At 32.1% G+C, this 16456-nt stretch overlaps 1 protein-coding gene across 1 annotated transcript in view; it reads left to right on the top strand.

Annotated features, from left to right (window-relative positions):
• The window catches only part of Usp47 (ubiquitin specific protease 47), a 94391-nt gene that overhangs the window by 74850 nt on the left and 3085 nt on the right, over window positions 1–16456 (top strand). The window contains 3 exon segments of the mRNA XM_072526273.1: window positions 462–635; window positions 5837–6208; window positions 12171–12422. Coding sequence (XP_072382374.1) covers window positions 462–635; window positions 5837–6208; window positions 12171–12422 — 798 coding nt within the window.

Here is a 16456-nt window from a genome sequence, read left to right as displayed (position 1 = left end):
TAGCAGAACAGATACGAAAATACCTGATTATTTCTAAAGTATATTTTAATAGACCAGGCAATATTGCTGATTTAAAAGTTGAGATAACGGAAGAGATTAGGGAGGGGGATAATAATTTTATACTGTAAATTGTCAATTTAAAAATAAAAATCGACCTGTTTCAGGTTTTTTTCATATAGTACATAATAACGCTAAAAATGAATTTATTCCATACATATGGATCGCATGGTAGATATTAATTAATAATGGTCCCAATACTTTGCCCTGAGTTACTCCATAGTCCACTGGCTTAAATTCACTCGCTTCTCCTAATATTTGAACACATTGAGTTCTGTTTTAAAGATAATACCGCATAAGTTTTAGGCATTATTATATTTAGCTCATTTAAAGAAGTATCAAATAAAATTTTGTAAATATTGAGAGTATTTAGGAACGGCTATTAATTTTTACTCACTTTACAGGTGTTGTAAGATTTTGGCAGACAAAAGAATGACTCTAGAGAGACTTAAGAAAAATTTAGAAGTTGTTCTGAGAGTACCTTCAGAGTATTTCAAGGTCTACAAACAATACGCCAGTTCAGAAGACGAATGGGCTTGTTTGTCGGATACGTTACGATCTGCCAGAGACGGAGAAAGGTTTGTATTAAATTATAGATAATTGTTAACACACGTTGAAACATTCGTTCAAACACTTGGCTTTTTATCTAGGATCTTCCGTCACAGCAGTACTTTAAGAGCTTACTTTTTCTGCTCCTGATTTCTGAATTTTGTCTTGGATTATAATACTTTAAACTTTAGAATGCCAATATATTTGCCGAAATTAATTAACTTTCTAGAGAGATCTTTCTCATCTAATACGTTACAAAAATAATCCTGACATTCGTAGAAATGTCAGTCTTCATTGTCTGATTTTATTGAGATGATTAGCATTTCTCGCTGATTTTTTAAACCCCTTAAATATTTTAAATAAGTTCCTTCAAGGGAAAAAAAGAAAACAGTCGTTACGTCAAAGGATAAAATCGAGCGATTCTTAGAAAAACTTCGTTTGTGGTCAACATCTTTATGGAAAGTGATATTGACCACAAACGTTCCATTTTTCGCTCACAATTTTCCCTTGCGTTCAGAAAATTGTCAGATACATTGAATTCATCATTGAATCATTGAAAGATATTTCAATAGACCAAAGGTTGGTAGTAGGTTCTCACATTAGTAATTTTACAAAATTTTTACTATTCAATCACTTTCTAAAACTAAACTATCAAGCTACAGGCCATAGGTGGACACTAAATCCTTTAACGTATGTCCTAAAAGTGTTAGAACAAAAAAATTATTTAAACATACTTATCATAAAATGAAAAATCAATACTTAACTAAACTATCTTCTTCTTCTTAAAGTGCCTATCCGTTCCGGATGTTGGCGATCATCACGGCTATCTTTACTTTGTTTATTGCAGCGCGGAACAGTTCAGTGGTAGTCGTGTTATACCACTTTCGTAAAATTTGAAGCCAGGAAATGCGTCTTCTTCCCGGTCCTCTCTTACCATTTACTTTCCCTTGGAGAATCAGCTGGAGAAGGCCGTAACGTTCTTGATTTCTGATTACATATCCTAGATATTCCAACTTTTTAGTTTTGACGGTCATGAGCTTTTTTTTTTCTAGCTCAAACTAAACTATACTCTCGAATTATTTGGAGTGGCCCATTCTGGTCTACCAGATGCAAATTTCTTCGAATATCTCCCATGAGGTCCTGGACGGAATTCAGATCAATTTCTATCATCCACAAGGAAAATAAAATTCGTATAGTTTGCTGTATACCATAAATCACAAAAAATTCTAAAGCAATTTCTCTCAGTTTTTCGTAAATTCGCCGTCTTAGTTGTTCTTCATCTTGGGCTTCCCAGCCTCCAGTGATAAACCTTTCTAGATAGTAAAGCCCAAAAATCCCCATTGGACGAGCCTGCAGCAAGTTTGGAGGATTATCGTTTTTGGGAACAAAAGGCATCGAAGTCAGTTTTGACTTTTTGGTTTTTCATTATGAGTCTTATTACGTAATGTAAGTAATGGCATAATGTTAGTGGGCAAACTGAAACAATTTGGAAAGGCAGCTATCAATATAGCTCTCTCTGACTATTCAAAGCTTCACCCCTTACTTTTCCCACAAAAGGTCTGAATAAACCCCTGTTATAAATTGCGCACCAGACAAGGATTTTATCTTCAAATTTCGCTCTATGTTTATATGTAACATTGTCAAGAGAATCTTCTACGTTGTCCGTATAAAATCCATCGTTTAAAATACTTTTCGTCATATAAAATAATAATTGTTCCATTTACAAAGTGTACCCGCCTCAGTTGACGACAGCATCTTGCTATACGAGGGAGTTCCGCTTGAGAGTATTTGGGGCACTTACATCGCTTTCGATATTTAAGACCATTCCTCCTCAATTCCACCGATATCGTACTGTAGCGAGATTAAATAAAACGAGCGGTTCGAATTTATATAAATATATTTATTTATAAGTTTACAGTTCGGTACTCTCTTATCAACTAACTCTACTCCTAACATCGTTACATATATATACCAAAAGTATTATGTTTGAGAATATTCTGGGGTAGTCTTACCTCTAATTCGTCTCATCGAAACCGCATCGAAAGACGGGCGCTATTGAAATGCCAATGCTTACGTTTTCTAGATTTATCCTTCTAAGAATTATGACGTATCGGAGATGGGCTATTTCGTTACAGTACTCTTACAAGATCTGTATTGACGAGCCAGTCTCCTCGTTGACATTCCAACCTAGTTTTTTTGCTCTTCTCACCAATCTCTCTGACAATCTGTGCAATAAATGCTGCTCGTAGTCTTTCACTTTTTGGCAGATTCAGACATAGTATTCCTTGCTCGCACTCCGCTATTGTTCTATAAATGTTTCTGTGTAATTTTAGAATTATCTACTTTATATTCTATTTAAAATTTCGCGCGAAAACTCCCATACTTATCACGTGACCTCTGACGTGACAGATTCCAAACACTGATAAAAAGTTAAGCTAATACAAAAATATTTTCGTACAGTTTGTAATAAAAGACATTACAAGTTCTATAATGATTCAGTATACAAGCAAAATGTGGCTTCAGATAGTTTGCAGAAATCAATCATTTGATTGATCTTGATCCGGAGTTTTTTTAAAATACTACAAAATTTGTTTGGCAGTACGTGTCACTTCATAACAAATACGAACCCAAAATTCAGATTTGAGAATTACGATAACTTCCTCAGGCACCACACGAAACACGTTTAGCATTATAAATATCTTAAGACCCTAATGAACAAAAATCTTCAACACAAACTGGAAACAAAAAAAAACAAAAGAAGCTGGAATCTGTGGAGATGTGGGTGTATTTGGGGATTTTGAAAATTATTTGGGTTGATAGAGTTAAAAACCAACAGATACTGGAGAAAATAGAGAATTAAATTGAAATTATATGTAATGCTAAGAAAAGAAAACTTAAGTGCATGGAACATATTTTCCCTAATCCAAAATATAAGATATTTTAAGGTTAATGCAGGGTAAAATCATGGACCAAAGAACTGTAGGACATGAGACAGACCAGACACGTAAATTTCCTGGCTGTACAATCTGTAGAATGGTTTGTACTGGTATGGAATTGTTCCGTACGGCCGTATGTAAAGTTGGAATTGTCATTTCGATCGGCAACCTCTAAGGGACAAGCTAACCGCAAAAAGCATTTAATGTAATTCTTTAACCTTATTTTTTTTTTCATTTTTGGTATAATACCTATACAGGGTGTTTCATTAATAATTGGAAATATTTTAACTGTAGATTCCTGAGCTCAAAATATTAAGATTTAACCCAAATAATTTCAATAAAATGTGGCCCTTTACTGAGTTATATGGTGTTTTATTTAAAAATTTAAAAACTATTTGTACCCATTAATTTAAAACTATTTGACATATCCTTGTCATACTTGGAGAAAGTGAAGTTACTATACACCCTACTAAATTATGTTAAATAAACGTTTCTGTATACTAGCAGAGGCGTATGACAGGGGAAAGTGAAAGGTTGACCTTTCCCAAATTTTACTTCACTAGCGGAATTACTATTTTAGCGCAATTTTTCGATTCTCTAATACTTTCTCTGTAAATAATATGCTCTTTATTCGGAACGCTAAAGTCATTATTTTTCGAAATATTTGAAATTAAATGAAGTGATGCGGCACAGTTATTTTGATTAATGTATTAATTATGTCTGTTTTTTGGTTATAGGATTACATTAATTTATTATGCAAATGAATTTTTGATTGCTATCGACAACAAAACATAATGCATTCAACATTTACAAACAAATTGTGGTTCTAAAAAGAACTATTTTGTTATAACCTAATCAAAAAACACAATTTATCTAAACCTTTCATAAAAAATATGTTTGGCTGACTGGTAATAAAATTAGCGACATTTACTATTTGCTGCCATAATGATTGACAATTATTTAATTTTTGAAATAAAATCTAAGGGTTCAAAAAAAATCTAAGGAATTACATCGGGTGTTATAGGCGGCCATGGAATTTTGCTATCCCATGCTAATCTAATGATGAGGAAATTGCTAATCTAGATAGTTCCATACTATTAAAGGAAATGAGGCGGAGCTTCATCCAGCATGAACCAGATATCTCTTCTTTGATTATGATTAGATCTTAAAAACATGTAGTTTGTAGAAACTGTAAATACGAGTTACGATTGAAATTTGCTGGTAATTCATAAGGACCCAACAAACTATTTTCAAATATACCGCACTATACATTAATCTTGAATTCATGTTGAAAATGCGACTCTCAAAATAGATGAGGATTTTCAATATCCGAACTGTGGCTGTTTCTCCAGTTCAATACTCCCCTACGTGTTAATGTAGCATCGTCAGTAAAAATGTTTTATTTTTAAATAAAATTACAATTTTGTTTTTTTTTACTTATCATCCACAATGTTTTTTAATAGCGATTAAAATTTTATTTGCGTAATAAATGCAATCCTATGACCCAAAAACACCGACATAATTAATACATTAATCAAAATAACTATACCGCTTTATTTTTACCTTCAAATATCTCGAAAAATTATGACTTTATCGTTACAAATGAAGGGTATATTACTTACATAAAAAGTATTGGAGAATCGCAAAAATGTGCTAAAATAACAATTCCGCCAGTGGCGTAGAATTTGGAGGAGGTCAACCATTAATTTTCCCTGTCGTACTCCTATGGTAGTACAGTACATACACTTCCTGTCAAGTATTACAAGGATATGTCAAATAGTTTTAAAGTACTGAGTACAAATAGTTTTTAAATTTTTAAATAAAACACCCTGTAACTTAGTAAGGAGCCACATTTTATTTAGGTAATTGGGTACTGTTCCGCGCTGCAATAAGCAAAGTGAAGATAGCCGTGATGATCGCCAACGTCCGGAACGGATAGGCACTTTAAGAAGAAGAAGAATTTGGGTTAAAACTTTGGGTTATTCCTGAGAGCCCAGGAATCTACAGTTAAAATATTTCCAATTATTAATAAAACACCCTGTATATGTCATTGGCATTCGTAGTCGTCTTGGATGCTCTAGAATTTGTATATTTTTGCAACTATCACTACTTCGTTTGGATATTGGTTTTCTTTTTATATATTTCCCATTATTTTAAAGTTTGAATCATATAGAAATTAATTACCTTTTATTTACTTAAAAAAAATATGTTTGCAAATTTTACACTAAATTCAATGTGATTAAGATATTTGTTTATAATTAATAAGATTTTTTATTACATTAATTTATTTTTAGAATAACTATAAAGTTAGGCCGAGTGTTACGAAAAGACGAGCTGAAATGCAGCGTCTATCATCTGAAACTTGACAATATGGACGTAAATAATTTTTTATTTGAACATATCATCCTAAAAGGACAGACGGTCAGTTCTGTGAAGAAGGATATTATTTTGCAAGCCAAAAAACAGCATATGCTCGATATACCTTATCATAAATGTCGTTTGCGAGAGAAAAATTGGAAAAAACCAAAAAGAGTGTATTTGGATGATCAGCGATTTGATAAAGATATCATAGTTGTTTCTTCTAATGTTGATGTTTTTCTGCAAGAACTTCCCGATACTGAGCCAGTTACGACGAGGGAACAATGCATCCTTTTCGTCCGAAAGTGGTAAGTAAATTAGAAATTTATGTCGAAGTTTACCCGTTGATGTTAATACACCAAACAATCACCAAATTAATCAAAATTAACTAGCATGTATACATTACAATTATACAATCGGTAATTTTACCAGAATTGTTTATTATGCGCTAAAATTCCAAAAGTTTCTGATAATAACTTGAAAATAGCCCTTTTAATAAGAAGAGGAAAGAAAAGATGGAAAGAAACAGTGTACCCGATTATTATTTTGAAAAATTCCTAGATTTTTTTGTTTGGCAACAACACTCACTTGCATAATTTAATTTAATTTTGTTATTTATTTTTGCACACAATATTTATTTATCACTTAAGTGAATATGATGAAACAACGATAACTCATTTTGCTGTAACTCGTCTAGTGAGAACATTAGTGACGAAATTCCAAAATTCTCGGTTTTGACTTATCTACTTCAAAGAATTTCGCATGTAGCACGCAACTAGCTGCATTACTGGCGAAACTCTAGTTCTACTACAAACTGCTTGGTGGCGGAAATCGTCTGTAATGTAGCTTGTTTTTATGCTCCCATTCTAACGCAATACTGACGAATCTTGCAGTGTGTCTCTGACAGTGAATCTGATAACGTGGTGTAAAATTCATCATTTGTAACGATGAGTCAAAGCCATCACCGTTAAACCAGCGTGCGCGCGAACCAACCCATGAAGTAGGAGTGTATCGACAGTAGAAAGGGCAAAACTAATTACACAGCTCCGCTATATAAACCGCAACATTTCCTCATAGAGACAGAATCGACAGGTGTTGACTGAAGGTTCTCTTCTTCCCTACCCCGGCTTGTGGACGTGTTGAGTTCACAAGTTGTTCCGTCTCCCATACCGCCGCTATACGAAGAGCGTGTTGAGCTCTTCACTACCCGTACTCTGAAGCAGTCGTGTTGAGACTGTCGAGGAGTGTCCTATTAACCCGAATCACTTAAGGGACGTGTTGAGTTCCTTTCCTTCCTTTGTACCTATCGTCCGCTGTTATTAAATCGATACAACGTTACCGTAAAATTTCAGATACACACTCGCTTGCCGATAAGACTAGTTCCATATGACAAGGTCAAGCTTAATTTGAATAAATAGGCCAGGTACTGAGAAGACTAAACCAAATTGTAAATATGTACATAAGATTTTTGTCAATTTAATTTAAGGAAGACAATAAAGTTTTATTTTTATTTTGAACTCTGTCTCTGACTGTCTAAAAGCTACCCGGATAGTGACTCCCACGAGAGGACATCACAAATGGCGCCCCATTAGTGACGAAAACCGAGTAACGACAATCTTTCAGTAAGTTGAATAACTTTTTTGACTTTGGATTTGTTTTTTAGTGCATGGTCAATTTCATTAAAAGATAGCTTGCCAATTTAGTTAGTAGGTACCTACATTATAATTTTCCATGTAATTTAAAAACAAAAAAATGTTCCAGAAAATATTAAAGACAGTATTAGGGAAAACCTACGAACGATACCAGCTCTAGAAAGCCATTATATAAGAAGTAATACTGCAAGATTATATATCGATGGAAGTAAAACTTTGGTTCAGCTGTATAATGACCACAAGGTGCACTGCAAATGGCCCGATCTTGGGGAAAAATATCGATGTATAGGCACATTTTTAACTACGAATTTAATATGTGTTTTCACGTACTTAAGAAAGATCAATGTCTGACGTGCACAACTTATATAAATAGTGGTCCTAATGACAAAGATGAACTGAAAGACACATATGAGTTGCATATTAAGGAGAAAGAATTAACCCGGACTGAAAAATGCAACGATAATAAGAAAATCGGTCAGAATTACGTAGTTTTACGTAGTTCCATGTTTTGATTTGCAAAACTTTGCCAGTCGCCAGGGGAGACGTTTCCAGTTTTTACTATAAATCCAAATTAAACTGTTATAATTTTACAGTTTGTGAACTGCAAAAAAAAGGGATTGGTAATGTCGAGTGCTATTTGTTGTTTACTAAAATTCTTGGAAAAAAAGGCAACAGCGGCAGATTCTGGCGAGTTGGAAATAACTCTTTACTCCGACAATTGTGGTGGGCAAGGAAAGAACAAATTTATTATTACAATATTGTTATATGCTGTCACTACTTTCAAGATAAAGAGTTGTGCGTCACGGACTAAACGAAGGAGACTGCACGCACTCAGTGAAGAAAAGCATAAAAAAAATCATTGAAAGGTGGACCGATCTATGTATCAGCACACTATGCAACGATAATTTCCGATGCCAGAAAAAGCGGTAGTTCCTTTAGAGTGAATGAATCATACTGAATGTGTTGACCTGAAACAATTAACAAAGAATGTGCTAACACCTTTCAATAAAACCAACGATGGTGAAAGCTTTAATTTTAATTCTATATCTACAGTTCTGGTCGAAAAAGATCATCCCGAGACGTTCTTTTATAAAACTTCGTACAGCCAAGCTACATTTAAATCAGTTAGCATTCGCACAGCACGTCACACTACGAGACAAGCATTATTATCATCATCTATAGCAGACCATGAATTGACATCTGTATATCAACAGCCATTGCCAGTTTCTACGAGGAAGTTCGAAGATCTACAATCCCTTCTTTTAAATAAATCTATTCTTTCTACCCATTGTAGTTTCTTTCAACAATTGCGAAAAGGAAATTAATTGTATTTTCTAATGATTTTTTAATTATTGCAGATATTTTCGGGATTAACTTTGAGTTTTATGTATTAAAATTTCCAATTAATATGATTATGTACATGCTGTGTGACTTTTATATTTTTTCATTAAAAAAATTAAATGTTTGAATTTATGTGTCATTATTTTACCAACGAATCTTTAAAATAACTTTTTTATGCATTACTGACGAAACTAAAATTGAAAATCGTTAATTTTGTTTATTTGAACAGAAAATTATGACGTTGTACCGTAAACATAATTAAACTCTTACATAAAACAGAAATTAGTACGATATTCTGAACCGTAAAGCCGTAAAAAATTAAAAAGATTTCATAAAAACTTCAACTGCGATTATCTCAGATCAATGTTTTTTGAGTTACGTCACTAATGTTCTCCCTAGACGATATATTTGATTGTTTTATTTATATTAAGGGACTTTTACTTTTTAAATTTTGAAAAAATCGATTTTGTTTTTTTACGTAAAAACATTCCTTACTATCATAGAAATACTGTCCTAAAATTTTATTAAGAAATTCGAAATAAAAACGAAGTTAAGCTGTATTTGTAACAGTACACACCTGAGCTCTTGGAAAGAGAACACTCGTTTTTATACAACACATATTATTATTATTATACAATTGCTTTCTAAAACTTGTTTTATATTATTGAAATTTATCAAAAATTATTATTGTTTTGAAAATTGGAAAAAGGCCTGGATCTGGTGGTCATTTAAAAGGCGGTAGAAGTAAAGGGACACATTGAAATAAGCATAATACGAAAATAAAATTCAAAGGTAATCAGCTTATTGGAGAAAACAATGCTGAATTACTCAGTTCCTCGGCAAAATTGGATAAAAATTAAAATTGGTGAAATAGCAACGAGATGGTCGAAAAATATCAACGAAAGCTCGTATTGCTCAAGCCAATAGAAGGAACAGCGAGACAGCGAAGTTATAAAAAAAAGGCTTTAACCGACCATTTACGCCTTTAACTGGACAGTGGGGACACCCAATCTGCACCAGGAATCGCTGATTAGGGGTAAAAAAAATAATTATAAAATAAAAATAAAATAAAATAAAAAATTCACCCCAAAACAGTCCTTTTTTGAACTTTTTATAAAATCGCATATAAAGGCTTTAAAAAATAAAAAAATAAACTTTTAGGTTTATTTATTAGTTTTAAGTATCAAGAATTGAATCGCATTGGAATTTAAAAAAAAAATGTTACAGGGGGTTACAAAAGTGTCTCCCAATTAAAAATGCATCTTTTGGAAGACGCCCTTTGCAGTTTTGAAAAACTAAAAGTACCAAAAAAAATTTTTTTATATACCTCAAATCCTTCTTAACGAATAGAAAAATTATTACCATTAATATAATAGTGTTTTTGTTTAATATTAGATTAGATTAAGAGAGGTACTATTCCACTATTCCACTGCGACCTTTTCAGATCTATTGTGGTCCTCTAGTCCTAGATAACATTCTCTAGCCTGACCCTTTTTATAAAGTCTAGTAGCTTCGAGACTGTACTGTTTAATATTAAAAATTGTCTTTTTTTATAATTTAGAAAGTAAAAGTCCTCTTAATAGTTAAAACACACTTCTTTCTCAGCTTTTCCCTTTTTAGGGGTCGCTGTTCCTTAGTCTTCTTTGCCACTAAATTCTATCCATCGTATCTTCTTCATTTAAACCCTTCTCTCTCAAGTTCTATACCACACAGTCCTTCCATCTTCTCCTCGGTTTTCTTCTACCTTTCTTTCCCCTCAGCTTCTAATAGCACCTTTTAAAACTCAATATATTTTACTAATATCGCGACATCGAGACAAATCGTAATTGGAATAGACTTGCAATAAAAATTCATGGGTTGTGTTAACTAGTCTTTTGGAAACAGCAACTTTTTGGGGAATTTATTGGTTCTTCAACAAAAAAGCAGTTTTTCAGATAACCACCTCTTTATATGAATTAACATCGAGAAAAATAAATTGAAACGTCATCTTGTAACAAAAAACAGTTCGAGGTGGTTAAAGAGAAGAAGATCAGGTTGTAATAAGATGATCGTATACATTACGAAGGACTCGTTGCTCGTTTCAGGAACAATCGTGGGTGGGTAAGGATATGACTAATTGAAGAATAATAGATAGATAACAGTTTGACCTAAAAAGCCAAGATATACTGAAAACAGCTAAACTGCAAAATTTGGGCGCCAATAAATCTTTACAACAGATTTGTAAAGGACTTAAATTCATCATAAAACATATACAATTATTACATAATCGAAACTATTCAAACTTACATGCTTACTCTGGAGGCCTTATGCTAACGCAAAAAGAAAACAGGGCATTAACCCTCGAACCAGGTGGAATTCCTTTCTTACCTCGTCGGTTTTAAGACGATGAAGAAAGAAGATTGATGACCTTGACAAAGGGTGGCTCTCTTAGTAGCCTGGAATTAAAACTGAAGAGGTGGTGACATATTGACGAACACGGCTACTGAATGCCAGCTCCAGCAAAGTTACTCTAGGAAGATAAGAAAATCTTTCTATATTTTTTGATTTACAACACAAGAATAAACCAGACTTACCGCAAAAAAGGCTCACCCTATTGCTAGACTAAATGGTAATATGGACATTCTTAATGGGTACATAGAAAAGGAATGCAGCTGAGTTTATAATACGCAGTTTGTTTCCTGAGAAAAATTACGTATTTTTAACATAAATACACACAGACAAAGTTAATTATAAGGGGGACTTAAGTACTACATACTCCAGACATAGTAAAAAAAACAGTCTACAAGATAATGTAGTCACATCTTGGTACAGCACAATTAAACTTTTGAGGGCCGTTATAACTAGAAAAATTAAACGCTACAATCTGAGAAAAGACTGGTTTAAGGATATCTTCGATATCGATGACATATTTGAGCAACTTCAATATTTTCAGCTTTACGTAAAGATGAATGACCAGTTCTATTATCTATTCACATCCAAGAAAAGTGCGCCCAAACAATTACATGTGAACAGATCAAGTATCTCGAGGTCCGGCTACGTCTCCTTTCTCTCTATCACTATTTTATGATCGTTCGGCCAATGAATATGCCATCGGAAACGTGATCACCCCGTGTTCATGCTTTTATGAGCTTTTTCTTGGCTGTAAATAAATTACAGTTTTTTAACCAAAGCTACTATGATTTTTTTGATGGTTGATTGTTAATTATTTATGTTCATTAAATTATGTTTCTGGATCAGTTCCTGCTACTATTTATATACACTATTGTGTTATTTGTAGGTGTCCGTCGACTTTAACGCTTCAACCCTTCCAAGAAGTAGTATTAGACCATTTAACCATGGAAGATCTAAAGAAAAAGTTATCAGAACTATCTGGCCTACCTACAGAACATATAGAAGTAGCCAATATCAAACAACCTCTCCCTTGTGATATAAATGTTTTAGATATGGAATCGCACAAATGGCATTTACAGACCACTAATTTAGAAGAGTGGCCTGTTAGTGCTGAAAATGGCACTGTTTTCTTTTACAGGTGAGTATCCGCTATGCTCTCGCATGTAAAATTTTTATTATACAGGGTGCAGAAAAAGGCATGAAAAGTAGTGTAATAATAAAATAAAAGCTATTAGTTCTGTGCAGCTGACTGGAGGGAATATACACCACGTTTAAAGCTCTCAAATCGGCCAAGTTTGTCATCACCGTAAGGTTCGCTTGCCATTATGCTAATTTTAGTACTGATTTCAGTATTAAAAATATTAGTTACGTTATTAAGTCGATTTAATATGAAAAATGTGGGTTTGTGTTTGCAACTATCTTAATTTTAATTTGCTTGTAGGCATACACTATACCAATTTAACAATGAAGTTTGTTTCATGATTAGAGTAAACAAAACACTCAGTGTAATAATGATGGTGATAAAGAAGTAAAATTATGTGTAGTAGCTGAACAACTGTAAATTCTATAAGAGAAACACTCGCTCATAATTGTTTATTTAGGTGCTGGTATATTTTTATGAGAAAATAAGTTCTATGTAAATTTATCAATTAATATAAATATTGTGTGTGTATGCAATCAAATTACGGTACCTGTGGTGTTGATCTAACGCTTCTTCTTCTTCCACAGTGCACTGGGGTTGACTCAGGGGGGACAGAATCTTCTTAAAGCCGCGTCGTCAGGTTTACACAAAATTACTGAAGTGTTTAGCGCGCTGATTTATACAAGACTATGACTGAAGTGCGTGTCGTCTCGTAGCTTCGCTTCCCTTAATTTAAGTCTCATACGGCGTTGTGTACAGGGCCGTATTAATTCACGATTATAAGACATACACACACGTTAATTAAAGAATTAAAATATAAAAATAATATAATAAAAATTATTAATAAAAACTAAGAATATGTGTGGAGGGACGTAACAGTAGCTTTAATTGTAATAATGATGCTTAAGAAAATAAATCATACACTTCTTAAAAAAAGCGTTTATGCAAAGGAATATTGAATATATTGAATGAAGAATTATTAAAAAAAAATTATTAAAAATCCTTTATAAAAGGTATATAATTTATTATATACCTTTATATAGTATAAATTATATACCTTTTATAAAGGATTTTTAATAAAATTTTTTTTTGTATATGGTATACGGCCAAACTACAGGAACTTAGATTCCTATTGAAGAATTAATAGTAGAAGACCATTTGACGTATAAAAACTTTTTGCGAATGAATAATAATTTGTTTAAAAAATTGTTTTCACCAGTCGAGAAGAACTTCACTTTTAGTTAATATTTCATCATTTTTACTACAAGAAATTAGAATATGCTCTAATTTTTAGTACTGAATCGGCGCGCGTATCTAATTTGTAGATACAATATTTTTAGTCTTAAATTCAGTAATAAATTTAGCATAATGGCAAGCAGACCTAAGGTTTTTATAACTTATAATTATACATTACAATTGTTCAAAATATTAGTAAGTAATATTTGTTGCATCGCAAACTGCTACAGTTAACAGAAAACGTGGTTGCACTTTTTATCGATTTCCGAGACAAAATAAAAAGCATCAATGTGAACTGTTGATTGCAGCTCTAAGGTCTAATTTATATAGAAAGAAACTTTTAATGATTACTGTAAATTAAATTCCATATACCTATTGTTAGAACGTATTAAATAGTTTTATAAAACGTTTCCGTAAAACAATAATACTATTATATTTATCTATCTATATAAGGATTTTTACAGCTGTCGCCGCCCTCCTTCTTTCAGCCAACGTCTCCAGTCCTTTCTGTTCTGCCATTCTCCATCTCTAAGGTCTTGTCTTTCATGGCCTCGTCCACTTCATCCCTCCATGATCTTCGGGGTCTACCTCTTTTCCTCCTTCCTATTGGGCTCCAATCCGAAATCTTTGCTATCCACTAATACTATTATAATAATATATAAATATAATTTATGTATTTACAACAGTAAATCTGCATTAAGAATTGCACAAAAATTGTGGTTAGAATTAGGATTTCAAAAATCAATATTGAAATAATTACTGAAATTCGTTGGAATTATATCAATTATTTTAATAAATATAAAATATATAAATTGTTATTATAATATTGTTAAAAAAATATACATATTAAACTAGTAAAATGTTTATAATATATAAATCCAACTTATGTGTTTTGTAAAAATATACAAATTTTGAACTGTCAACAAATCTATTTGTAATACATCAGTACTACGATAACGTTATTTATATATAAATAATTAATATACAGACAATATTTACGATTAATACAAATTTTTAATTTTATTACTGCAGATTTATAAATGTTTTCAATGGTGTAAACCTTATGGTGATGATATAATAACCAATAGAGGTCGACACTTGTTCAGCTGCACGGAGCTAATAATTCTTTATTTCTGGGTGTATTCATCCACCATAGGGCCGTAAATTTTTTCAGGTTGTCTGTCCATTACATTTGTGATATTTCTTACTCTCCTGCTTTACCAAGGTTTCTACTATACCAGATTATTCCACTTTTTTTCATATTCATATACATTTTGCTATTTTTCTTCCGACATCTCTTACTTTAGTTTCATTCTTAATCGACTTATTTGTTTTCTTATCCTTTAATTTTATATTTAGTATTTGTTATAGTACTTTCCATAGCTCTTTGTGTTTTTTTATTATTTTCTATCCTATTAGAATTTGTCTTTGTAAAAGTCGATGCTTGTCACCTAAGAACCAGTTTACATTGGTTAAACAATTTTGTTTTTAAGTATTATCACTATTATCAGTATTTTTTCTAGTTTGTCGATCATTGCATGTACTTTGTTAAGGCTGTTGGTTATAAAAACTATATCGACTGCATATCCGAAGTAATATAATCTTTATTCGCCAATGATTAATCCATTTTCAAAATTGTCCAATTTTCAAAAGATTTCGACATATTGTCCCCCTGCCTAACGCCTCTATAGATATCTGTTTCTTAGTCGTAGATTTTAATTGTTGTAGCTGTGTTATATATACAGTGCGGTTCATAATTATGGATTACATTGATTATTGGATTTATTATTACATTTTAAGAAAACAAAAAAGAAAATAGATTTTTATTTCCAAAAAAGAAAATAGATTTTTATTTCCAAGATTACACTTTCTGAACCTCTTCAAATTTTGCATGGGAAATTAGATAGTCACAAGTATAGCTCGGTGACTACTTGATTGTACGCGTTCAATATTTCGAGAATTGAAGAACTTGGAAGGTAAAGGGGTTTACGTAACAAAAGATAGCTCTCGAATAGTATTTTGGTTGTAATTTTATATTTACCATACATTAATCTGGTCCTCTGATTTATAATTTTTATATAAATGTGCTTTTTGAAATTAGTTTAGTATATTTTAGATAATTTTACACATCCGTAAATTTATCCTACCATAAATATCACAGTGGATGAAAGTGGCATTATAAACTACATACATTGATATTGAAAATATTGTGCATTTATATAATCTATAATGATAGTATAGCAAAGGATGTTTGAACAGATGAATATTATATTAAACAAAGGTGCCTTGACAACGGTATAAGGAAAAACGTTTATTTGAAATAGAAATTTAAACATTTTATCAGTATAATATTTTACAATAGATATTTTTGTCACAACAGCCTTTGCGTTATAATAATTACTCATTAATCCTCATGTTATACAGTGATCTGTATCTGTATTCTTCTGGGATAAACGGGAGGTGCTCTAATAAGTTATCGTTTTCTCTGTTGATAAATTTCAGGTTTTTTCAAATACTCAAGATTAAATGTTCAATTAAATGTTCTGCGATTCTGATTACTGTTTAACATACCGCTTTATGTTAACTATTTGAAATGTGTACATGAATAGTATGATTCCTTGTATAAGTGAAATTGAAAGTCTTCTACGCGGATCCGTTTAAAACGTTTATAAAACGAATACCGTCTTCTAAGAGATCTTTCTTCTTGTTATAAAGTTTCAGTGTAATCATCTGTTTTTCTGAAGTGGTTGGTCATATTAATATCTTACTTGATTTGCCGATAATTTCTCTGTACT

This window comes from Diabrotica undecimpunctata, chromosome 3, assembly GCF_040954645.1.
Source record: "Diabrotica undecimpunctata isolate CICGRU chromosome 3, icDiaUnde3, whole genome shotgun sequence".
Taxonomy (NCBI): Eukaryota; Metazoa; Arthropoda; class Insecta; order Coleoptera; family Chrysomelidae; genus Diabrotica; species Diabrotica undecimpunctata.
Note: the sequence above shows the minus strand (reverse complement) of the source record. Positions and strands in the feature narration are given on the sequence as shown.